This window comes from Hipposideros armiger, unplaced genomic scaffold (assembly GCF_001890085.2).
Source record: "Hipposideros armiger isolate ML-2016 unplaced genomic scaffold, ASM189008v1 scaffold_746, whole genome shotgun sequence".
Taxonomy (NCBI): Eukaryota; Metazoa; Chordata; class Mammalia; order Chiroptera; family Hipposideridae; genus Hipposideros; species Hipposideros armiger.
In genome coordinates this window covers 232554-259964 of record NW_017732096.1, presented here as the reverse complement: position 1 = coordinate 259964, position 27411 = coordinate 232554, and the positions used below count along the sequence as shown (strand labels likewise).

Below are 27411 nucleotides of genomic sequence, written 5' to 3'. Positions count from 1 at the left end.
AACTATGTTGTGGCTCATAGAAGCAGCATTACATATACAAGTGCACAATAGACTGCATTTACTTAGTTCCTGTGATTATTAGATCTGACACATCAAGGATAAAAGTATTATCAATAGTTTTCCTTTCTGTGAATCAAAAGTGTGATGACAAAATAATTTAAGGTTAATTGCCAAGTGTCAAATCTTAGGCTTTGAAAAATTTGCCACCATAACAACTGAGGAATTTATATGTAGCAAGAGAAGAGATTGATCCCAGGGCGATTAGAAACTAAACGAGTGGGGAGGGAGGGACAGACAGAAGAGAGAGAGAGAGAGAGAGAGAGAGAGAGAGAGAGAGAGAGAGAGAGAAGCATTAGCACCTGAATATGATACTCCAGATGTATGACTGAACTTTAGCTGACAAAACAATGAAATGTAAAACCCATAAAAGATGAACACAAAGGGGAATTGCTTTAGAAATCTAGAAAATTTGATCCTTAAAAGACAGAGATACAAATAAAAATTGACCAAAGTCCTCTAAAAATTTCACAAAAATCTTATGAACAGCTGTCAGCAGCTTGTGGCCTCTAGGTGCTGTGTTACAATCTTAGTTGTGGGTGGGCATAGCCACCATCCCATGCGGAAGTCGAACTAGCAGCCTTGTTGTTAAGAGCGCATGCTGTATCCACTGAGCCATCCAGGTGGCAGCTCAGCTCAAGGTGCTGAGTTCGGTCTTAGTTGCGGGTGGGCATAGCCCACCATTGAACAGGCAACCTTGTTAGGAGCACGTGCTATCACCAGCTGAGCCATCCTGCCACCTGTTGGCAGCTCAGCAGCAGCTCAGCTTGGGTGCAGCGTCACTGGCTTATGTGGGAATCAAACCAGTGGCCCTGTTGCTCAGAGCTCACGCTCTTAAGCTAACTCTTAACCAACTGAGCCACTTGGCCGGCCCCTATTCTTAATTTTTTGAGGACCTTCACACTGCTTTCCATAGCAGCTGCACCAATCTGCATTCCCACCAACAGTGTATGAGGGTTCCTTTTTCTCCACAGCCTCTCCAACATTTGTTATTATTTCTCTTGTTGATGATAGCCATTCTAACGGGTGTGAGGTGATCTCTCCTTCTGGTTTTTATTTGCATTTCTCTGATGATTAGTGACGTTGAGCATCTTTTCATATGTCTGTTGGCCATCTGTATGTCCTCTTTAGATAAGTGTGGTGTATATACACAATGGAGTACTATTCTGTCATAAGAAAAGATGAAATAGTGCCACTTGTGACAAAATGGATGGATCTTGAGATTATGCTAAGTGAAATAAGTCAGACAGAAAAAGTTGAGAACCATATGATTTCACTGATATGTGGGATAGAAAACTGAAATCAATAAGGGAATAAGGCAAACAAAGAAGCGAAAACTCATAGACACAGACAATAGTTTACCAGAGGGTAAGTGGGGAGGGCAGTGATAGATGAGGGTAAATGGAGTCAAATATATGGTGTTAGAAGGAGAACTGGCTCAGGGTGGTGACCACACAACGTGACATATAGATGATGTTTACAGAATTGTACACCTGAAACCTATGTAACTTTACTAACCAGTAACCATTGTCACCCCAATAAATTTTAATGAAAAAAAAAGTTTTCAACTGGGGAAAAAAAAAGCAAATCATCATATTCTCTCATATGTTACTGTCTTTCCAGATTTCTTGTCTCTTTTGAAAAAATAAAAGAAATATTCTTTAAAACCTGTATTCAGTATAAGACCTCAATTGGTTGTGAATATTTGGATTGCTGGGTTTTATACAGTTGGCTGATTCTGTCAGAGCCCCTAATAGCTTTGCTTCTCAGCTTCGTGCATAGCATAAAATAGTAGAAACTATTAAAACAGGAGTGGGTAACTGTAGGTGGCTGTGGATTCTCCTTCCTAGCCCTTCCTAAAATAGTATCGGTTAATCAGCTTTCTGATTATCATCCCTGCAGGCTTCCTCAAAGCCCTTTCAATTGTATACTTTTTTGACATTATCTGCACCATTTTAAAATAACAACTTGAAAGTGAAGAATTCAGTCAAACCTTTTTTTGTCACTTATGCTAAAATAAGGTTTTGAAGTGAAACACTGTTTTGTTTTAAGCTATATTCAGTCAAACTATGATGGTTTTAGATTTACTATGGTTTTATTTAATAGCCAACACATCATTGTAGAGTCAGATAATGCTGGAAGTATTTCTTAGAAGTGGCAGTGAAATCAGGAAGTCAAAGAGGCCAGAGGCAAATACCCAGAAGACACTGCTGGTTATGAATTCCTGATACGCTGGCTGATAAAGTGGCTCTTACGTCAAGGCTGCACATGGGCAGTGTGGGGGTGGAGTGAAAAGGATACAATTTTTTTTCACTTTTTAGTCTCTATATTATTTGAATTTTTATAGTGACAATGTTTTTATTTATTGCCTGTACAATTTTTTAAAGGTGTAAGTTAAAAGGACTTTGCAGTTGTACACAGCTGCGACTAATATACAGTGGTTTTAAAGAATGATGATTATGTCACCCAGAGTAGAGGCACTGAGACTGCCATGTAGCTGGTGAAGGAACAGTATGCAGTTCACAGTCAGTTATTATAAAAATACATATATTGAAAAATGTTTTCCTGATTGTTGCAAAATACCACAAAGTGATAGCAATCTCAATTCTAGTGATTCTCTAAATATATTGCTAAATTAAAATATCCCAATGTTCTTATTCAAAATGGTACTTTTTAATCAGCTATTTTTCATATGTATGCCCCAGTGATATTATCCTAAGGAAAAAAGCCTGTGATGAGTTATATTTTAGTATATTTTTTCATAAGATGAAATTCATGTCTTGTTATATTACAACGTCTAGACACCGACATTATCCAATTGACTAAAGCACATATTAGGCCTTTTTTGAAAAGATTCGTATAAGTGGTCATACCTGTAGGAATCTTATTAATAGGGGATTGTGAAGACTACATTCCTATCAATGTTTTTTAATAGATTCAGGATATTTTCTCAACATATAAGACAAAAAACGAAATAGGCAAAAATACATTTTTTAGTTTTTAAAAATCTCACTTTTACTTTCCTCAAACAATCAAATGGTATTCTCAACCTCAAATTGCAATTGAAAATAGAACTACCTTATGACCCAGCAACTCCACTCCTGGGTATCTATCCAAAGGAATCCAAAACACTAATTCACAAAAACATATGCACCCCTGTGTTTAATACAGTGCTATTCACAATAGTCAATATATGGAGACAACTGAAATGTGCATCAATAGATGACTGGATAAAGAAACTGTGGTATATTTATACAAGGAAGTATTACTTGGCCATAAAAAAGAATGGAATCTTACCATTTGAAACAACATGGGTGAATCTAGAGAATATTATGCTAAGTTATTGCATTGTCAGAAAAGTCATGACACATTTTTGTAACGAAAAACAGAAAACATACGTCATGATTTTTCCGACAACCCAATAAATAAGTCAGACTGAGAAAGATAAATGCCATATGATCTCAGTTTTATGTGGAATCTAAAGAACAGAATAAACTAGCAAACTAAACAGAAACAGACTCATAGATACAGAGAAAAAACTGATGGTTGCTAGATGGGAGGGGGATGGGGATAAGGGAGAAGGTGAAAGGATTAGAAAGTGTAAATTAGTAGACGTAATATAGTCATGGGGATATAAAATACAATATGGGAAATACAATCAATAATGTTGTAAAGATTATGTAGGTAAATATTATGTAGGGTGCCAGATGGGCACCGGACTTAATAGGGGGATCACTTCATAGACTGTGTGGATGCCCGACCAATATGCTATACATCTGAAGCTGAATTAGAATAATATTGAATATCAACTATAATTAAATATGTGTATACTTATACGTGTGTGTGAGTGTGTGTGTGTGTGTGTGTGTGTGTGTGAGTGCGTGTGTGTATATAAAACATACAGGTGCCCAAAAATGTAAACACATTTTAAGAAAGGAAAACTGTATTAAAACTGTAATACTCAATACATACCAATAACGAAAGATGAATACAAGTCGCGTTTGACTTCTGCAATTATAAGAGGTGCTCAAAGTGGTTACCATCAGCATCCAGACACTTCTGATTACGGTGAACTACATTTTGAGCAACGTTGACCAGAGTGTGTGCTTGTAGACATTTTTTTGGCATGCCCTATATATTGCCACGGGATGTGGAGTACAGCATAGGGAATATAGTCCATGGAATTGTAACAGCTATATATGATGTCAGAGGGGTAGTAGATTGGGGGAGAGGGGTTATCATTTTGTGAGGGGTGTAAATGTCTAACTATTACATTGCTTTGTACACCTGAAACTAATAAAAAATGATAAAAATAAAAAAAAATAAAAAAGGAAATGCCTCAAAAAAATTGCAATGTGACTAAGATGTAGCTGAAATAATCACCTGTGCTATAAAATAATTTTTGCTTGGCATTTATTTAAAATAAATATTTATTTAAAATAAATATTTCCACATATAAAAAGATCTGTTTTAATCCCTTTCCAAATTTCTTCCAAAATGCAATGGATAAACAATACTATTGGGTTGTCGGAAAAGTCATGATGTATTTTTTCTATGTTTTTTGTTGCAAAAATGCGTCATGACTTTTCCAACAACCCAATATATCTGTCTAGCCCTTGCTGCTGATTGTTACTTTCACATAATGCATAGACTCTCCAAATTACTTTGCGTTGCATAATCACTTGAAGTAGAATTAAGGATGAGGAAGATATATAAATTATAAGACAAATTTAGAAATATAGAAAATAAATCATATTTGTCTAGGAGTTGTACAAAATGAAGAAAATGAGTTTTATGTAGTTTAATATTTATGCCGTATACACATATCATATGCTGTATGGAGTTTTAGATAAATGTGTTTGCTATTCTTGATTTTTACACCCATGGAGAAGACATGACAAGAAATAGACATACAGGGCTGGCCGAGTGGCGCGTTGGTTAAGAACTGGCTTGGGATGCCAGCTCTGAGCAGCAGGGCCCTGGTTCGGATCCTACATGAGGGCCAGTGACACTGCCCTCTACAGCTAAGATGGTGAACAACAGCTCGACCTGGAGCTGGGCTGCTGTGAGTCACAGGCGATGGCGTAGGCTGCAGCCCCTGTGGCAGTGGGTTGCCATAAACAATCGTGTATGGCTGGCAGCCAGCATGAGCGGCTGGCAGCCAGTGTGAGCTGCTAAGAGCTGCCGTGAGCAGCCATCCAGAGGCTGGCGACCAATCTGCCTCACCTGGGAACAGTGCAATGATAATACCAACATGGGCCAGTGAAGCAATATCCTCCACAACTAGACTGAAGAACAAAATGACAGCTACTTGTCTGTTCCCCTTCCCCAATTCCCCAACGCTGTTCCCCTCCCCCAACTCCCCAATAAAATCTTTAAAAACAAAGGAAATAGACATACAGTATGTACCTTTTTCATAAGTCAAGAGCATATCTTTTGCAACATTTTTGAGTATGATTCACCCAATGTCAAGGGGCTGAGCAAATCTGGAAAATTATTCTCGTGCTTTTTTGAATGTGCCACTGCCAAGCATGCTTCTGGGTACTGTTATACTTGGGTAAAGGTATCAAATAAATGCTTTGATTCTGAAGGCTAACCCTTCTTTTGTTCTTAATATTAATTATAAAAATACTTTTCTTTGATGCAGTATGCATCTCCATACAAAAAAAAATCCCATTTTTTTCTTGGGGTGAAAGGTGGGGTATAAAGAAGAGGCGCTTAAGTCCTTTGCAGGCCTTTTTTTTTTTTTTAAAGATTTTATTGGGGAATTGGAAGAGGGGAACAATGCTGGGGAATCGGGGGAAGCAGAACAGACAAGTTGCTGTTGTTTTGTTCTTCAGTCTAGTTGTGGAGGATGTTGCTTCACTGGCCCATGTTGGTATTATCATTGCGCTCTTCCCAGGTGAGTCAGATCAGTCACCGGCCTCTGGACGGCCACTCATGGCAGCTGCCGGCTACACACGGTAGCTTATGGCAACCCACTGCAGCAGGGGACTGCAGCCTACGCCATTGCCGGTGACTCACGGCAGCCCAGCCCCAGGTCGAGCTGCCGTTCACCATCTTAGCTGCAGAGGGCAGTGTCACTGGCCCTCATATGTGGGATCCGAACCGGGGCCCTCTGGCATCCCAAGCCAGTTCTTAACCAACTCGCCACTCGGCCGGCCCTTTGCAGGCCTTTTTGACATGTGGAGATTTGTAGAATAAGGTATAGTAATGTATCCTGAAATCCAAGAACATTTATTTGGAGTTTATTGGCAAGTATCTTTTACATTTGCCATGCCTCCAGCATTCTTGCTTGCCTTGAATTTTACCTGTACCATAAGCAAAGTACGACATTTAAAAAAAAACTTGAATTTTTCTGTGTCTACATGCAGATCACCCAAATCAGTGAAAATATGGGCTGGCTCTCTGGTATCTGCTAAGCATGATTGTTTATAATAAAAGTGTGAAGAATAAGTGATTCTTTGATCCCAATGCCCAAGTATGTATATTTCCTGCTGTCAACTGTTTTCAGGCTATGCATAATACAGCTTTTATTTTGATTTTATGACTAGATAATTGTTCATGGGTCTATTTGGTGCTATACTTTTAAACACATAGAGGAAGGGACTATGAGTTTTCTTTAATACCTTTAAACTCTATGAATTTAGTCCTACCTCCTCAAATGAGGCAAAGAGGGATATCAGTCCTTGAATGAAGAACTGTGTGATTGCATAATTAAAAAGTCATTCATGGGGGCCGGCCGAGTGGCTCAGTTGGTTAAGAGTTAGCTTAAGAGTGTGAGCTCTGAGCAACAGGGCTACCGGTTCGATCCCCACATGGGCCAGCAATGCTGTGCCCTAGCTGAGCTGCTGCTGAGCTCCCAACAGGTGGCAGGATGGCTCAGCTGGTGAAAGCACGTGCTCCTAACAACAAGGTTGCCTGTTCAATGGTGGGCTACCCCCACCCACAACTAAGACCGAACTCAGCACCTTAAGCTGAGCTGCTACACAGATGGCTCAGTGGATAGAACATGTGCTCTTAACAAGGCTGCCAGTTCGACTCCTGCATGGGATGGTGGCTATGCCCACCCGCAACTAAGACTGAACTTGGCACCTTGAGCTGAGCTGCTGCCCAGATGGCTCAGTGGATAGAGTGCACGCTCTTTAAAAAAAAAAAAGAAAAGTCATTCATTTGCAGAGTCTTGGGCTGCTTTATGAATCTACTACATAAAACGGTATCACTTATCCATTAATTCAGTCTCTTCTTTCTAACAACATCCGGTGGAAATTCTATTGGTAAATTACTTGCATTTTGCTATCATGTACTATTATTTTATGAACCTTTAAATATAGGCACAGATTATTGTGGTTTGTTCTACTGGAAGAATCACCACTGTAATGATACCTCAGTCCAAAAGTTTTATAATTGCTTAGCAATCCATTGTGTACAGTATGCTTCTAATTATCTAGGTTCAATTGAGAATACATGCTGACTTCCAAGGACTTGTTGAAACAAATATCTAGACTATGACTAATTAGAGGGTTCTGTAATACTTTCAATATTAGAATATCATATTAGTCTCAACTCTACAGGGTATAAATTTGTCATGTGGCTCTTGGCATTTGCAGATAGAGGCATGCATCACAGCGCTTATTAAGAAAAAAAGGATTTGGAGTCAGGTCAATTTGGGTTCAGATCTTGTCTGCCACAGATCAGTTAAATGGCCTTGGGCAAGTTAATTAACCCTTCTGGATCTTAGCAAAATGAGGAATAATAATACTCAACTTACCCAAGTTAGTTATGAGGATCAGATAACTTCATGTGTATGAAGAGCCTAATACAGTAACCAGCTCATTGTAGATACTTAATAAAAGGCCATTATTTTTATTACTTTTATTATTATCATCAGATTTGTTAGATCAAAATCTTTCATCTCTCTCTAGCACCCTGCCATCTGAACAGCAGTGTTTCTCTATAATAATAAACCAGATCATGACTTTCATTCACTTCACAAGGAGGACAGAGGCAAGCATTATGTAGGGCCATTTTTAACCAACTTTCTCTTTCCAAGTATGTAAATGCAGTTTTCACCTGCTAGTACAACCAAAATAATGAACTTCATGATGAGTGAATTGGGTTGTTCAACTACTAAACATTGTTCTGACAGTGATATGAACCTCAGGACTAATTGTGCTCCATCCATTTAAACCAAGGAGACAATAATGGATTAGGACTACCTGGGGGTCCTAAATTTGTAAGATCAGATGCTGTTCTAAGTTCTCAAAGTCTGGCACAAAACAGTGTCCATATCCTGATTCTCCCTAAAGTCTCAGTTAATTTTGGGCTGTCCCAAGGGGTTTTGTTGAATAATTTCACACTACCACAGTATTTATATTGGAATTTATGTTGCCAGACTCAACAACATGGCTCAGTTTTGCCCCAGTCACATACTCCCAACCTTTTGGGATGATGACTTTTATGCTTTCCTTATCTGGTTGTATACCAGGAAATCAGTTTGGATGCTATCTCACGTTGATCTTTGACATTTGGCTAAAATAGTGCTTCCCATCTGTCAAAAGGAAGAGAATGAAACAAATCTATTGGCTACTTTAGTTTGGAAGTCTTCAGTGCCTTTAAGACATTCAGATATCTTGGATACTTAGAATTCTGAGTGGCATTACAAAACATTCAAATAGCAAGTAAAATAATAAGAGTGTGCTTCTAACAATATTTCTAATCCATGACTTGTTTATTGGAAGGGAGTATGTATCATATTAAAGTTTAAGCTTTTGCATGACTAGAACTTCTTACAAAGCACTCACTTCCAACTCAGGTAGTATCTGTTGAATTTAAACATATATATATATATATATATATATATATATATATATATATATATTTTTTTTTTTTTTTTTTGGGGAATTGGGGGATGGGGACAGCACTGGGGAATTGGGGAAGGGGAACAGACAAGTAGCTATCATTTTCATTCTTCAGTCTAATTGCGGAGGACGCTGCTTCACTGTCCCAAGTTGGCACCATCATTGCGCTCTTCCCCGGGTGAGGCAGATCAGTCGCCGGCTTCTGGATGGCTGCTCACTGCTGCAGCTGGCCGCTCATGCTGGCTGTGGGCTACACATGGTAGCCCATGGCAACCCACTGCAGCAGGGGCTGCAGCCTATGCTGACACTGGCGACTCACGGCAGCCCAGCTCCAGGTTGAGTTGTTGTTCAGCATCGTAGCTGTAGAGGGCAGTGTCACTGGCCCTCATATGTGGGATCCGAACCGGGGCCCTCTAGGCGTCCCAAGCCAGCTCTTAACCAATGCGCCACTCGGCCGGCCCTAAACATATATTTAATTTGCTTCTCTTCACCCTCAGCTGTAAATTAACCAACTCAGAAAAAAACAAACCAAAAAACATTGCTTTGTGGAGAGAGGGGTATTTTTACAGTTCATTTTCATTTTCTTACTGTTTGGTATTTTGGAGCTGGTTTAGGTACTGTGTTCTACTCTAAATTTTATGCAACTACTATAAGAGTGGGGCACTGGAGCTAAAGAAATATAATTGAATTCTCAAGAGAACAATCCCTTTTCTTGTGAGTGAATTAAATTCTTGTATAAATTGTCGCAGCCAATGTCTTTTTAGATCCTCTGAACACTTTCAACTAAGTATCCACCATATGTTTGGCATGGCACCAAAAGTGGTCAATAAATTAAGAGCAGTCTTGAGAATCTTCTGTACATTTGGAACTTTTAATTACTCCCATCAATTTTGCAATAATAGAGATTCACATTTCAGATTGTGAAGTGTTTTAGAGAGGAATCAGGCAAAGAAAAGTGCTTTTGAGGGGGACTCTTTCAATGAATACATTATACAATTCAAGCTCTATATCTGTTGCCTTTAACCAAAAGAGCGAATTATAAGATTATAGAAATAGTTCAGTCTCACTGGAGTCATGAAAATGTTACAAATGAGAAGTTATATTAATAGTTACAAAGTATTCATATTCATCATAGTGGAAGAATTATGGGCAACGATCGGAAAGCCTCACATCGACTGCCCCCTCAGTTGAAAATAACAGCAGAAGAGCAACAGCATTCAGACGCCTTGACTATTTAGCAGTCTGTTCATCCTTGATATAAAAATATTTATTACCCTGTGATTTCCAAAAAATATAGTGAAAAGATATATATGCTGGTGAGGAAAGGTAGAAAAACATGTCTTTTGAATTTCAACTATCTTAAGAATGATAAGGTTATTAACTTTCCAATGAAAGAATTTATGGAGGAGATGTAAAACCAGAGACAAAACGAGGGACCAAGACACACAAGACAATGATTTCAGACTTTTAAAAATACCATCAAATGTTTCTGATAATTTTGAACTTTCATACTTTTTGTCTTAATATATATTAATAACTTGTCAAAGTTCAGTAAACACTTGGTCCTACTACACCATGAATCTTTTAACTCTACTAAATCAATGGTTGTCCTCAATATCATTTTGAAATAGAAGTGCATATGCATAAACATTTCTAACTGGCATTCCCCTAACTACACAGGGCTGCCTCATACACATTTATTGTATATGAGTAGCTGCTCCAACCAGTTGACAAAAGGAGCTCCCATCTATGGCCATTGAGGATTTCTTTCTAGTCCCTAACATCCTAATGTGTACAGTGTGAATAGTTCCTCCTTTTGGTCCAAGCTCTTCCTCCCTTAACTTCTCTAGAAAGTAGAAGAAGGGCATAAAGAATGGTAGGAAACAATAAGATTGGGAAGAAGTGGAGGAAAATAAGGGGTGATGGGTGTTTCAGGCTACAAAAATCTCCAGAGTAGGGGCATTGAAGTTTTTTCAGAAGCAGGTTTTATGACCAGAAATTGATGTGTGAGTTATTTTTTTAATGGCGAGTTACAAAGATCTGCACCCGGTTGTGACTTAAAGGTAGATCGAGAGCCTGTGGAGGTTTTATTCATATCTAATTTCTGTCTGTCTTCATCACCCTCAAGTTTCATGTCACTAAATGCAATTAAATGTGATGAGGTCAAAAGCAGATAGTTTCAATTATCATCGAATTATCATTACTAATTGATTCAAGTCTGAAAATATTAAACACTGATGGTAGCAGGGTAAATAGCTCAGGGTAAATTTTTTAAAATAAAAAAGTCAGGTGTTCCACAATGGGATCAGACAGGCCAGATGTGAGTATGGGCAGCGTGTTGGGGGTCCAGGCAATGGCTGAGGTTAGAGCTGGGGGTGGTGGCGAACCTTTGGCCATGGCTTGACAAACAGGGGTAAGCATGGGAAGAGGACTTCATTCCTCTGCCATGGCTAACTCCGATTTTCTCAGAGAATATTAGTTTTCGGTGGTCTTTCAGTTCTACAGTTCTATTAGTGAAATACTTCACAAACATGATAAATTAAAGAGATGTCAGTCAGCTGGCTCTGGCATTGACTCCTTGTTTAATCATTCTGTTAGTATGAGAAAACATCTCAACTAAGTGATCTACAGGTAAACTTTTGTAACAACTTATAAGAAATTGCCTGAATAGCTTTCATTACAAATATGTACAATTGTGAACAAAAGGCAAAAAAATGAACAAGTTTCCTTCCAAAGAGAATGCTTAAATTTACTTATTTTTAGGATTTATCAAGCACTGCAGTGAATTCTTTTTCCCAGTGCTGAAAAAGTTTCTAATTGGCTTCATAGGTAGCTGGCTTATTAAAGCACAGTAGAAACACAATTTTTTCTAACCATTTTTTTTTCTTGTGGTAGAAGACAGTGTTTTTCTAATTAAAATTGTCAATAAGAAATTTATTTCTTACCTTGTCAGAAGGTTTAAATGGATTTCCTTGTCCACTAATTCCACCACTGATACTAAATCCAAGGCCAGGATTCTTTTCTATTCTCACACAAAACTATGGAAAGAAGATATAATAAAAAGTTAATCAAATACATATCACAACTAAATATCTTCAAATAACTGCATCCAAATAGAAAAGGTTCACATTTCACTTAGGTTCTCAGGGTTACCCTATTGTAACTTGGTACACAAAAGACAGTATAAACTGACAAAATATTTAGTGTTTCTATAGGCATCAGTTATGATTGAAACTAGCTTGAAATTACCTGGGTAAGCAGAATATTAGTAAGTATCTATTCATTATTGTGTGGAGAACTGAATCTTGATTAGCAGTTTTTAAAAATTAAAAGCCTTATAGTAATAAAAAAGGCTGTGAATTATTTCAATTATCCAGTTTAAATGCCCAAATATTCCAACTAATTTGAAAGAACTGTATGAATAAGGGGAAGAAAATTTGCAAACATAGAGGGGGGGGAAACATGGCTATTTAAATAAATTCTACTGCTTCGTAGAAGAGTAGTGTGATTCATCTCTTTGGTAGATCATTCTATTGTTTAGACAGAGCAGGACTTTGAGTTTGAGAAAGGGGAGAACTTTTGGCCATAGCCTGAATGAAGGTAAAAGAAAGGAAGAATGAAATACTCGGTAAAAAGAGAGATTCAGCAGCAGCTCCTGGAGAGGGTGATAGAAGACTTGGAAGAAAGAGGAGAACACTGTGAAAAAGAGAGGCAAGGCACAGGGAAAAATGATTTGTGACAGGGAATAGCCAAAAAGTATTTAAGACTGGAGGACTAATATTCTAGTATTCTGTGCTACATTACCTCCCCAAACTCCAAATCATCAATGAAAATCTGTCAAATACAAGAGCTTTGTGCTTTGTAGTGCCACGGGGAAATGGTGGCATTATGGGTAGGTCCACCATGGCGGAAGGCCTTAGTAAATAAAGATGATAGCTATTATAGGAGTTGATACAAAGAATGTCGATCAAGAAGTCCATAAAAGAGAAATCAGTGCCAGGAGTGACCTAGAGAAACTATAACAAACCTGAAATTCTTGAGGATCCTGAGCTAGGGATATGTGTGTGGGCTGTGGTGAAAATCCTAGTTTTCCGTGTAAAGTAGCGGGCAGGTTGATCCCACATGATTGAAAGACTTAAGACCTTAGAGGTAGCATACACTTTGGTTACATAAAGAAAAAAAAAACACTTTTATAACTTTTAAGTACAGAACAAGTACTGGCACTAGGTGAACCAAGTTTTATCAGACTAGCAGGTGAAAGATTAATAGAGAATTAAGAAAAAAGAATCTAAAGCAATATATTAGCATATATTTTGCATTTATATAAATATATACTGGAAAAGTTCTTAAAGATGATTGGAAATGCATGCTTTCTTAAGTAGCTCTCTGTTTCCCCAGCAATCTTTCTTAGCCTATTAATTTGCTTATGGGCAAATGCAAATGCCCAAAATGCTCTCTATATTTTTATTTTCAAGGTACCTTTAATCCCTACCTCTTAGATAGTTCAAGGCAAACTTGAATCCTATTCCTGACTTAATCAGCATATATTGTGAGTCGCTAGGAACTGGAACAATTAGGTTTGGCCATTTAATGGTATTATTCTTAATTCACTGTCATATTTCATCATAGTAAATGTAATGTTTAACTATTACATAGGTCACTTGCCACACAAAGGCGAAAACTGTCTACTAATGTGTCTTTTATGGTAGAGTCATTAATGAATAGTTTCTAAATTATGGGTCACTGCAATTACAGTAAGTACTCTTCCATGTATTTATTTTAAAGATATGTTTAATTACAACTTTTCCTTTCATTGAGCTAGATTTGTTAAAACTAGTTATCATAGGATGTTAGAAAGTACAGTTTACGATAGTTTTGTATTCACATGGCTCATTGTCTGTGGAAATGGACATACAATAGTTTGCTGTGGCTTGAAGGAATATTTTAGCTCTATTAATACACCAGTTTACCTCGTAGTCCTTTTTTTTGTTATTAGTGGTCCATTAGAAAATGGGAAGAAAGGAATTAATATGATTTAAACATTTTACCTTTGTGTTTTCCCATATACCTATGCATTTCTAATTAAATTATTTAAAATTTGGGTTATATCTTTCTAATGTTAAAATTTCATATTGCACAATACAATATGTAGAAGGCATATGCACTCTCTGGCTTTCCCAGGCCACTCACTACAAAACCTGAAAGGAAATACATGCAACAGATTTTATTTACAAAGTAAATTGCTGGGGATATTTTCTAGTCTTATCTTAGGTAAGATATATACTTATCTCTTTCAAGGTAGTGACGATATCTATTTTATATTATTGTCAATCTGGAAGGCACTAAAAATCCAAGGGAAACACATTTCATATGTGCCAAGTATATGAAGAAATGCCTCAATATATTTTTTAATGGTAGAAGGAATAAAGATGACACTGTGATTTTATCTGAAGCTAGACTAACCTTGGGCATGCCATGGTATGGCTAATAAGTTGTATTGTGACTGCTGTGCCCATAAAGCATGTCAGAGAGAGTCTCACATATAAGGAGTTCCACCTCCCTGGTAAGGCCCCAAGGGGAATTTAAGAGGAGAGAATACCTCACAGCCAAGAAACAGTCTGAAACTAAAGAGAATTAGCCAAGAGGAAATGCAGCGTTTCAGCAAAAGGTCAGATCTAAGCAGCTAATAAAAAGCTTATTTAATGAGAATCAGCATTTCAATTTTCTATTAAGATAATTGATAATGAATGACATTTCTGGCTGAAGATATAAGCAACCGCTTGGCCTGGCAGTCAGTGGTGTTTTTGCTTTTTTTCACAGTGTGTTTTCATCATTTGACTTCACTCGATACTTCTGGTCTGTGCTACCCTTGTTCTAATTAAATAAATACTGGGTCTATCTTAGAGAGGCCCAGGACACCACGGACTGTTATGTAGCAGTGAGGCCCTGTGAGTCAGCATCTATCGTCTCTAGAACTCTCAGTGCTCTAAAACCTAGTAGCACGAACCACGGAAATGGCTGCACTTTTTCTCTCCCTTGATCTGATGGATACAAATCACTTTGTATAACTCACAGAGGCTGATTCTAATGTAATTCTTTGAAGTTGTCTTTCAGGAACAAACTTGCGTTTGCTTGAATACTCGCAGGAACTGGCAGGAGACAGCTATGGAGCACCGACCGTCCTGATATGTTTGGCCAATTAGTGGGTATAAACTCTTGTCTGGGCATAGACATGGACTCCTGGGTGTGTACGTTTTCCCCTGTTGGACTCCTCAGCGTGGGCTTACTCGTGACCCCCGTGTTTGACTGTAGTGCCGCGGGCTGCAGTGTGTAATGCGGTAGACTCAGGAGGCTGGGTTCTAATTCCAGCTCAGCTTCTAGATTGTTATGTGACCACAGGCAAGACAGTTAACGTCTCTGAATCTTAATTTTCTAATTTTCTAGTCAACAAACTGACTGCTCTACCCGTATCACAGCATGATTGATTAAATGAAGTGAGTTAATATTTGAAAGGGTTTTGAGCCATTTGAAGCATCGCAGTGATGTTTTTCCTTCCTGTTTCTGCTTTGGTATCTATCTATATGTTCCCCATATGTAAATATACTTTGCTTGGATTATACATTTGTAAAAGAGAAAAACTAAGTTAATGTTCATTCGTTTTAAAAATATTCAATAAGTTATGGACAATTTATGTATATTTTTAAATGGTGATAATAACAATATATTATTCAGCTGATACATTGTTGAGATATAGAATCTTTTTTCTTTCATTTTTAATTAAAATTTTTTTTATTATTATGATTAGTTTCAGGTGTACAAAACAATGCACTAGCTATCCTTTTCACCCCTCACAAAGTGACAACCCTCCTCCCCCCAGCCACTGCCTCCCCACCCCCGATGTCATACATGAGATATAGAATCTTAAATATTGCTTCTTGCATTGTCTACACAATAGAATCACCTAGGGATGTTTCAAAAATTCCCAGTACTGAGATCACATCCTGACTAATGAAATCAGCTTCTTTGGGGATTAGGCCAAGGTATCAGTGTTTTTTAAATCTCCTCAACAGATTCTAATGTACAGCTGTGGTTGAGAACAAGTGATATAAATAATTTATTGTGAAGGGGAGAGTCAGGTGAATAGACTCTTTAAGTTTCTTCACTTGGACTGAGAATCAAAGGGAAGCACTAATAGGATGAATATGATAGCTCAGAGTTTTCTCATGTGGAATGGGAGTCAAATCTTCACTTTCTGGCTTTCTTCAATTTACTACTTAATACAACCCTGATTCTTACCCTCTATTACGTTCGTCAATACACTAAATTAGAATTCTTCGGGATTTTCCCTGTTATTTATTTATTTGTTTGTTTGTTTGTTTATTTATTATTTATGCTTTCCCTACTGTGATGGGTAATTTGAAAGTTGAGATGGACATCAAAGTTTACTAAGTGTTTCTTAACGGCTAAACAAAGTACTCTGACTAGGTAAAAAATGACATGTGTTTTAATTCATTCAATTCATTAGTGTTAGCATTTATTATACTCATATTTTCATTGCTATATGGAAATTATTTTAATCAGATTAAAAATACATTAGTTCTTTAGGTTGTATTAAGGGTACAGAGGTATGTTTTTGTTAATAAAACTTTCATTCATTCAGTATTTTTTGCTTTTCAAAGCATTGGAAGTGTTCCTGTGAGTTCAAGTCAAAACTCTATCTGCATACTGCAGTTCTATAGTTCTGAATTAGAGCTGAACCAGGTTTAATTAATATCATTTAACAGAAGAGGACACTAAGGTTACAGCAGGCAAGTATCTGAAATCATATTACTGGATTAATAGTAAGATTGGGACAAAGAACTTGGATTTTGGGTCAAACAAATCTGGGTTAAAATTATAGCTTGACCAATTATATCTTTCACAAGTTACTTAATTTCTCTGTACCTTTGTTTCTTCATTTGTAAAAGAGAAATAAGATTATGAGGATTAAATAAAATAGTATCTATAAGCAGGACCAGCTATTTAATTAGTGAGAATGAAAATGTGAGGCTCTTTGTTCAATGATTAAGAATTAAAAGTTGGTGACAACAGAGCACTAAACCAAGTGTGGAGCTCTTGTGAGCACAACTTTTTTTTCATACTTAAGTCCCTTCCTTAACACAATGATTAAATATTTAAGCTTTCACTTCTCAGTTTGAAAGGCACCTGATGTTTTTAGAGCCACAAATCGAAACACTCTTAAGGGACTCTAAATACAGTTTCTGAAAGAATCATGACATTTTAAATTTAATAAGCCTGTAAACTTCAAAACTTATTAATCCTCTCATTAGTCAAACTATATAATTTATTTGTTTTTGGAGGAATCATGTAAAAAAAAACCTTTAAATTTGGAGTGTTCAGGATAAGTCCATGCTAATAATTAGTATGCTAATAAATACATACTAAACTTACTATTGAAGGTAGACGAAAATAGAGGGCATTGATCTCAGTGAATTTTTAAATGCATTGATTTTTCTGAGGAAAGCAAACCATGTAGCTGCTGTTAAGAATAACTAAGTCAGAGAACTGAATTGAGGTTGTGATATGTGTGGGGGAGGCGATATGAACAATTTTTAACCTTCTAAGATGCCTTTGGTAAATCATAATGTAAAACTTTATTAACTTTTTAGAAGCTCTGGAGAATTACAAACCTCACATTATTACTTCATTAAAGGTACCTGTCTGATTTATTTTACCTTAAATCCAACACATGGCCTAGATCAAGGCAAGATAGAAAAAAAAATGATCTTTAAAATACCCTATGATTCTAAGTAAGATTAATACATAATCTCAACTTTGAGAAAGGTATTAAGAAATTGAGGAACTGTCTAGAGCCACTGGGATGTAAATAACAAATGGCTCTTAACTGTAGGAAAGAACAAACTAGAAGATGAAGATAATCTTGTCTGATGTTTTCAGAAAAGAAGGTGGATGATATGTGAAGCTTTGAGGAAGCAATAATAAAGTAAAACATTTATAAACCATGTTAAGCAGTTAGTGGAGTCAGTTGGCAAAGTCAGCTAGGCCTAATTATCTGAAGAATGAAGTAAGAGAAATTCATTTTATAAGAATATTAAGATCTTAACATCTTACTTTCTAAGCTTAGTATAACTCAATAACTGAGATCCTATTCAGTTTTCTGGTCCTAGGGAAGAAAAACAGATTCTATAATGATAAAAAAAAAACAAATCCTAATTTTAGATCAGTCAGAAGAGCAGCAATCGTTTTGCTACATGGCATTTATCAGTAGCTTTTGAAGCATTTCAGAAATGTTTCCCTGCTAACTGTTCTTTATCACTTTCTTCACAGGAAAGCTTTATCTCTATTCTATTCAACAACCAGAATATAGGACTTATAAAAAGTGTCTCCACAAATAGAGAAGGACATACAATTTACTTTTAGCACTGTCAATTTCAGAGGCCGTGGTAACGACATCCAATCCATTGAAGCTCTTTGTAACATCCAAAAGCTCTGCTATAGAGCCAAATTGGAATTGGGAGTGGGTAGGAGAGGGTGTAGGATACACCGGAAAAACGATTCTGATCCATCCATTTTTCCTTATGTAAAATGGGCATTTTTATCAACCATCAATTCCTATACATTGTCTTTAACCACTGCAAATAATAATAAAATCCCTACAAAGAACGCTCCTCTCCATTCAACATAGTGACAGCATTATTGTGTCCCCAGACTGCATTAATGCGGGAAGACAAACCATGGATTCATTGGACTTTCCTGAACATTTCCTGAACATTCATCACTTGTAAAAACTCCTCTCACCTGCTCTGGATATCCATCCATACTCCTTTGCCCTTTAGTTTGAATTAAGCACCGTCCGGGTTGAGGTCCCCGGGTGGCCTGTGAAGAGGGGATCTGAATAGGCAATGGTGACTGGAACTGCTGGATGGTCACTTTGTTAATATTTCCCTCATATGGCTGCTGCTCCCGGCTACGATGCTGAAGGCTTTGGGACCCCATCAAGGTCTGGATATGGCTGCCTGCCTGTGGAGAAGATAATCTGTCAGGGGAAGATCCGTGGTGTTGAAAGGATGTGATTAAAGTAGAAAACATGTACAGAATACTTCTCTGGTAAAGCGGCATCATTTGGGTTTTCAGCCATGGTTAGAAAAGATAATGAAAAAACAGCAAGGGTCTGCCTACTGTGGTTTGTGAAAATGTTAATATCGAAGCAAGGTTGCATTAAATACATTCGTAGTCATCTGGTGGTTTGCCAAAGTTTATTTTAACTCCTATTTTAAGGGAACAAAATTCAGTCTGCAAAATCTCAAGGTAAAGAAGTCACAACTTAAAACTAAAGTGGAGTTCTATGTGGCATTTCATTTTGAAAAATACCAGGGAGACAGATGCGATATATGAAACATCAAGTGGAAAATGGTTCTTAATTTTGATGCAAAAGAATTAAATTGCATAGTTTCCTTTATGCCACAAGTCATAGTAAGATTGTTCACATGAGTCTAATCAATATTTATAAATTTTCTGCATTTTAAAATCAAGAACATAACTTTGGGATCTTTAAGTTACATTAACAATTAATTATGTGATAAATTCCTGTGAGTATCGATAGCCTGTGGAGGCACCAGATCTGGAAAGGTCTTCAAGGTGAGTTCTGTAGGCAGATCATCCATGATGAGCTTTCAGAGATTCATCAGGACCTTTCATTTAAAGGGGTAATGCTCATTTCTCAGTTCTTAAGGCAGTTGTTGGAGGAGAGAGGCCATGCTCACTGTGGTCTCCCATCTTTAAATGATCTGATGCAAACTCCCGCTCCTTTGTTCACTCCTATTTTCTCCCCTTCTCTGTAGCATCAGTTCCTTGAGTAATTCTACCTAAGATATTTTCTATCAGGAAAGCAGTTCTGTTTGTGAGCTGGTAATCTAGAATATGGTTTGAAAATTAAGTATGGTTTAACCTGGGAGTCTAACATGGGAAGTGAATGTTTATCATTAATAGTTTTAAACATATGTGTTAGTGCTGTGCTTGGTACTTTACCCATTACTATGGAAGGATCTGAAGGTTTACTTCCTGAAATCATTTTCTTTCTTGTTGATCTTTTCAGGGTAGGTAATTTGGAATTCAAAAGTGAATTTCACTTTAGAATTCTTTAGCTAAGAAAGCCTGTGAATTTTCCTGACTAACCAAGATTTTGATTACTATGAAAAAGTCAGGTTGGGGGAATAAAGGAATGACTATTAAACAAATATTGAAGGAAGAGATTAATTTTTTAAAAAGCTGTTAAAGAAGAGCAACATAAGAGACATCAGGAAACGACAGTGATTATGGAAAATCATTTGAAGAATATGGAAGGCATATTGCTTGGTTCCAAATCAAGAGGTAACTTCAATGAAGAAAATATTCAAAATTATTATTTGGCCATATGTAGAACAAAGGAAATAACCATTTGATTATATTTTTAGGTGTCCAATTGGTTGTCTTAGTATCATGTATAGTTTTTTGTTGTTGTTTTTACATTTAAAACAGTAAAGATATTTCAGTCATGAGAAATTGAAGGAAAAGGTGCAAAAAAGAGTTTCAGGCTATACTAGCACAAGCAAAAACAATTAGTAATCCAACAGTGTCCAACACAATTAACCAGCAGTCACAAAACCATAGCATCATAAACACAACTAAGATAATCTTATAAAAGCAAATGTGTATTTCTCTATTGTATCTATTCCCTTCTCAATCATTCTAAAAGATTGAGTAAGCCTTCTGGTCTAGTTTTCCCTTATTGCAAATTGAATTCTCTCCTACTTCCATGAAATTTCATGTTTTCTTGTTTGGGAGGAGAGGAAAGCCATGATAAAACCAGTATCACATTTTGAACTGCTACACTCCGAATGAACTCACTGGCAGCCTGAGTTAGAGAAAATAATTCCCTGTTGTTAGAGGAATTCGAGGTATAGGCTGACTAAGGCTGACTGGCCTGGCTACCGAACTATCAGTTGATTTTACATTTGCCTGCTTCTCACCTCCATTGGCATAATAATTGTGGTCTTCAGTCATTGCTTGCTTGAGTCAGTGGGGAAGAGAAAGACTGGCAGTTTAATTGAAAGTGAGCACATAGACAAGCCAAGAATTTTAACTCCCAGAAAAACTTGGAGAGATCCAGAACATAGCTATAGTTTCATGATGAATAATCTACATGAGAAAATCAATAATGACTGCTTAACAGCCACTTCATTGATTAGAATATTCTGGTAATGATCTGTCCAAGAGTGAAAAATTAATTCTCTATGTTATAAAACTGTGACAGCCTTTAGATTTCCTTTTTTCTGGTTTATTTTTTTCCTTCTTATGGGACAGTTTGAGCTCAGGATTATGCTTTGATTTGGAACTTGAGGGCACACACAAATTCCCTGCCATCTTTAATGACTGGCATAGTAACTGGCATTTAATAAATAGTGCTTTCCATCCAAACACTAGATGCCAACAATGTGCTCAAACTTGCCTTATATGTATTATCTCCTTAAATTCTTATAACAGCATTAGAGAGCATTATTATTATCCAGTTTTACTGGGAGAAAACTAAGACTTGGAGACGTTAAATAACTTTCCCAAGTCATTTGCCAACTGGTAAATCAACTGGACTAGGACTTGAATCAAGGCTATCTATCAGAAGTCATGCTCTGAAACAGAAACTTATACTGCAACCCCCTTCCTTCCAAAGAGACACCCACCGCCCATAGTTGAACTGTGAATTGCAAAGGAGCCCAATTCACAAAAAGGATCGGGTTGTTGAGGTAGAACATATTCAATGTCTTTAGCAGCTCCTTAATTTGCCAAAGGGCCATCCCTCCTTACTTAATTAGGTCTATTATCTGTTTTAAATCCTACACCTCTGACTTGAAGCTTTACAGTTAAGCAAATAGGCTGATGCTCTGTGTATTTAGTAATCTTTCCATGATTATGAAGCAATGAAGCTCATGTTCTTATATGGCTTAGCAAACCATAAAGTGGGCCCTTGAAGAAACATGCTGTAAAATGATTCTGTTTGATCAGCCGCAGTTCGTTCACTCTGTATTTGGGCTATAGGCTGCCATGAATGGGGAAGCCATCTGTAGAAAGCAAAGGATTAACCCTAAATTTTGTATGAAGTTAAGCAAACACAAATGACACAAGACGTCTAAAGAAACAATGACGGTGTGGAGGGACTGCAATGAGGAGGTTTTTCTGACAGGCACAAAAGCTTAAGAAAGGTGATAAGGATGCTCATGGTGAAGTACAAAGGACTGATGAAAATGTCGAAAATGTCAGAGACTGGATTAATTCAAGCAGAGGGTTGGCTATGAGAACACTGACTCATACTGAAGGGGAATTTGAACATGAAGGTTTCGGTGAAGTCTGTGCTACACAATTTGAATGATAAAAAGAAATAGAGAAGATTTGATATTTGTTTTGAACTTTTAAGGGTAGGTTGGACAAAATAACATCTATTTGGGGAGAACAGTGATGGAATATGGTGTTTTCAAGTTGACCCAAAAAACACACTGTCAAAGTTTGTAGGGAAAAACTCCAATACGCATAGGACCCAAGGAAATATTAATGTCAACACCACAGAAAAGAAATGTTGATTTGATACCTTTCTGCAAAATTCATCCCACAGCTAATCAGGCATATTATATGGAAATTGAAAGCGTGTGGGAATTTTGTGTGATATGAAAGAAATGATTTTCTGACTATGACAATACTTTAGTTCACTCTATTCTCTTACAAAAGAGTGTAAGCCTGAGTAGTGTATTATCTAATTTGGTCATCTGTTTTACTACCCATCTTGGCTCTTGAGTCACTTGGGGTTGATTCCAAAAATTAAACATAGCCTCAAAAGATGATAATTTATGCCACTGAAAATATATGAATGGACACAATCATTCTCTAAAATGAAGTCCAAAGGAGTTCTAAAAATGTTTGGGAGCATTGTAACAACACAGAATCATCTACAAAGGATAACTCAGTAACTGATTTTAAGGAATTGGCAGCACTCATTGAAGTGAGTCAGCTTCAGAGATTTTGTAAAACAAGGACAACAAAACAGTCCTATCACTTTCTATCCACACCATTTATTCTATGGTGCCTCTTTTACTTACTGATTTTTTAACATGCAGGTTAAGTTTTAAACATTGAGGCAGTGGGATTTCTGCTCCTAGGTAGATTGACTAGGCATACTTTCCCCTATTCCCTCCATTAAGAAAAACTAAAAACCCTGGACATTGTATATAAACAAATATAAGAAAGCTCTGAAAAGTAGACAGAAGAAAGCAGACCAACGAGGAACCTGGGGACCATGTAACAACATGCTGGTGAATTCACTGGATTTTATTTTTGTGTCATCTATCCCAGACTTGAAGCTGAAGAAATGGGTAACCTGAAAATGCCAAAAGGTGAGATGAGAAAAGCCTCAACAAAAGCCTACTCTATCTAGCCAAAGGACCAGGGAAAAGGGGCAGCCTAGCAAAGACAGAAAACTTAGACAATGGCTGCCCTACTATAGACAACAATGGAGAAAACTATAGTCCTACCCTAACAATGCCAGCACAGTCCAAGTGGGGAGGCTAGGCTTCTACCCTCATAAGGTTGTAACAAGGCACATGAACACTCCTGCTGGTGTGGGATCATCAGAGAAGGCCAAGAAAGGTGCCACTGCGCTAATTCCTATGGGCCAGTAGGAAGCCCCTCTCGCTCTCCAGGGGTATCAGTGGAGAACACAAGGAGCATTGACTTACACTCCCACCCAGCAGTAATGAGGCACATAAAACTTCACCAATAGGTTGGCTAGAGAAGGTCTGGTAGAGAGTCAGGGTCTTCTCTGTTACCCAGTGCAGAGGCTACCCCCACGGAGGTATCAATGGAGATCATCTGGGAAGCTAGAAAGTCAATCCCCGCCAAGCAATAACGAGGAGACTTTGCCTAGAGTGTCACTGGAGGCCAATGGGAAAATTGGACTTCTACCTCTACCTGGCCAAAATGAGGCAGTGTCCCATTTGATAGGAAATATCAAAACTCCAGAAGGATTTTTTTTTCATATATACATATAGATAATATCATTCTAAAATTTATATTGAAAGCCAATGAAATTAGAGTAGCTAACATGACTTTGAAAAATAAGAATAAAATCGGAAGAATCGGTCTATCTGATTTCAAGATTATTATAGTTGCAGTAATCAAGGCTGTGTGGTACTGGCAGAGGGGAAGACAGATAGATAAATGTAACAGATCAGAGAACCCATAAATAGACCTACAAAAAATATGCCCAAATGATTTTTTGGCGAAGGCGCAAAAGCAATTCAGTGGAAGAAAGATAGCCTGTTCAATAAATGATGCTGGCACAACTGGAAGTCCACAGGCAAAAATAAGTGAACCTTGACCTATGTCTCATACCTTACATAAAAGTTAACTCAAAATAGATCACCTATTTAAATGTAAAACATTAAGAGAATGAAAAAAACAAGCTGCAGAGTTCAAGAAAATATTGGCAAGCCACATATTTGACAAGGGATAGTATCTAGAATACCGGGGGTGCCAAAAAAATGTACACACATGACTTGCATTCATCTTTTGTTATCAGTATATACTGAATATTACAATTTTAGTACAGTTTCTTCCTTTCTTAAAATGTGTATACATTTTTTGGCACCCTCTGTATATAAACAACTCTCAAAACTTGATAGTAAGAAACTAAATGATTCATGTGGAAAATGGTCAAGAAACATAAAGAGATAGTTCACCAAAGAGGAAATACAGATGACAGCAAAAAAGCACATGAAAAGATGTTTAACATCATTAGCTATTAAAGAAATTAAAACCCCAATAAGATATCACTATACATGTATATGAATGACTAAAATAAAACCATAGTGACAACAAATGCTGACAAAGATGAGAAACTGGATCACTTCTAGACTGCTGCTGGAAGTGTAACATGGTAGAGTCACTCTGGAGCAATATTTGGTATTAAAAAAAACTAAACATGCAAGTACCATATGATCCAGCAATGACATCACTGGGCATTTATCCCAGAAACATAGAAAGACTTAAGTTCACACAAAAACCTGTCCATGAGAGTTTAGAGCAAGTTTCTTCATAATAGCCCCAAACTGCAAACCCAGATTTCCTTCAATGGGTGAGTAGTTAAAAAAACTGTGATACATCCATACCTTAGAATACTAATCAGCAATAAAAAGAAGTAATTATGAATACACACACCCTGAATGAATCTCCAGAGAAGTATGCTGAGTAAAAAAAAAAAAAAAACAATCCCAAAAGGTTACTGCATGATACTGTATGGTTTTATTTGTATGACATTTGTGAATTTACAAAATTATAGAAATGGCAGGAGTTAATTAAAAACTTAACAGGCAGTACAGATAACACAGTCATTGTAGTTAGATGAATCTGGGTTTTACTCTTTGCTCTGTTGCTTTTTAGTTATGCAGTCTTAGGCAAGTTACTTAAGCCCTCTGCTTTTCATATGAACACTGTAGATAATAATCAGTACTTCATAGAATATTATGAGAATTAAAAAAGATAATGTAATACAGTGAACATATTGCTGGTACATAGTAAGTATTCAATATTGACAATGAGAACAAAAAGCTCTTATCTGCTGAATAAAGGTCTGATTGTCCTTTGGCCATAGCAATAAATAACCACCAATTAGAACTGGTTTTAAACCTGTTGTAATTAATCAGTGACAACTTGCTTTAGAAACTGCACCTGAAAGTTAGCCAATCAGCAACAATTTTACTCAAGTAACCATGCTTCCCTAATTCAAGGTCAATGAATCCCTAAACATTCCAACTTCTGAAGAAAGTCCACCAATCCCTGAGCTCTGTTTCCCCTCAACTCTGTCTTACTTAGAGAGATTTTTGCAGGTTAATTGTTAGCAAGCAGTAAATTATCCATTTGTTTCAGATTTTTGGAAGTGGCCTTTTTTATGGAGGGAGATAGCATATACAAATTAAAAAAAAAAAAGAATTCTGCCATAAGTAGAGATACTACTTACTCTTCACTAATAAGGCTAATATTTTAGGTTGCCATGATTCACCTTCAGTTTTTCCCCTAGATACCTCCATCCCCATCATTCTATTTGTTTTTCAATGCACGTATAAGTAATTCAAAAGGGATGTTAACTCATGACCTTGGTCTTATTAACAATCTGCTGTTAGGAAAACAGATAAATGAAGATTTAGCTTGCCCATAATTAACACTTTTTAAATCCAAAATAATAAATATTATAATAGCTATCATTAATTAAATATGCATTTGACAGGAGCTGTTATAAGTGTTTTATATCATAATCCTAATTTTCAGAACCACTCTACACAGTATGCATTATTGCCTTCCCTTCCAAGATGAGGAAAACTAAACAGCAAAGTTTAATATGCTCCAGGGGCAATTAAAGGCAAAGTTAAGGCTCAGTATTTCCTGCACTCCTGCATAAAAGACAAAATAAAAAAAGATCTTAAGAACTAAGAAAAAAATTATGATACTATTTTTTGTGCAGCTTAGTTTTTGTGTGTGAGTATAATTATAATTTTGCAGGACTTGCCTCAATATTCATTGCAGTTTTATAACTTTCACAAGTAGTCTTGATGACAGGACTTAGATTATTTTGTGGAAAACAGAGATTATCAAACAGGAAAGGGTAGTAAGAATTTTAGATAATATAATCTAGAAGTTTCATGAGCTAATTTATCGAGGAACAATACTAACAAAAGGAACTAAATTCAATATAATAGAAGGATCCATAGGTAGGTTTCAGTCATGTTTAGAGCTTTTGATTCTATTCCTTCTGAGATTCATAAAGGTAAATAAAGAATCTGTAACTATTTCAGATTAAAGAAAATGAAGACACAAAGAAATCGAAAGGTATTGCGTGTTCATGGATTAGAAAAATCAACACAGTTAAAATGACCCAAAGCAATATACAAATTTAATGCAACCCCCATCAAAATCCCAAGAAATAGAACAAAAGATCATCAGATTTGTATGGAAACACAAAAGATCCCGAATAGCCAAACCAATCCTAAGAAAAAAGAATAAGGCTGGAGGGCGTCACACTCCCTGACTTCAGCTTGTACTACAGGCCAACAGTAACAAACAACATGGAGAAAAACCAAACCAATATGACAACAACAACAACAACAACAACAACAAACCACATCATGGTACGGGCAAAAAACAGACACACAGACCAATGAAATAGAACTGACAACCCAGAAATAAACCCACAAAAATATGGACACATAATTTTTGACAAAGGAGGCAAAAACATATGATGGAGAAATGAAAGCCTCTTCAATGAATGGTGCTGGGAAAATTGAAATGAAACTAGACTGCTATCTGTCACCATATACCAAAATTAACTCAGAATGGATCAAAGACCTAAACATAAGATCTAAAACAATAAACAGCATAGAAGAAAGCATAGGTACTA

General features: G+C 36.8%; 1 protein-coding gene across 1 annotated transcript in view; it reads right to left on the bottom strand.

Moving 5' to 3' along the window:
- The window catches only part of LRRC7 (leucine rich repeat containing 7), a gene marked incomplete at its 5' end in the record, with an annotated part of 273040 nt that overhangs the window by 16767 nt on the left and 228862 nt on the right, over positions 1-27411 (bottom strand). Inside the window, 2 exons of the mRNA XM_019628072.1 lie at positions 11864-11956; positions 18738-18959. Coding sequence (XP_019483617.1) covers positions 11864-11956; positions 18738-18959 — 315 coding nt within the window. The remainder of the gene's footprint in view (positions 1-11863; positions 11957-18737; positions 18960-27411) is intronic.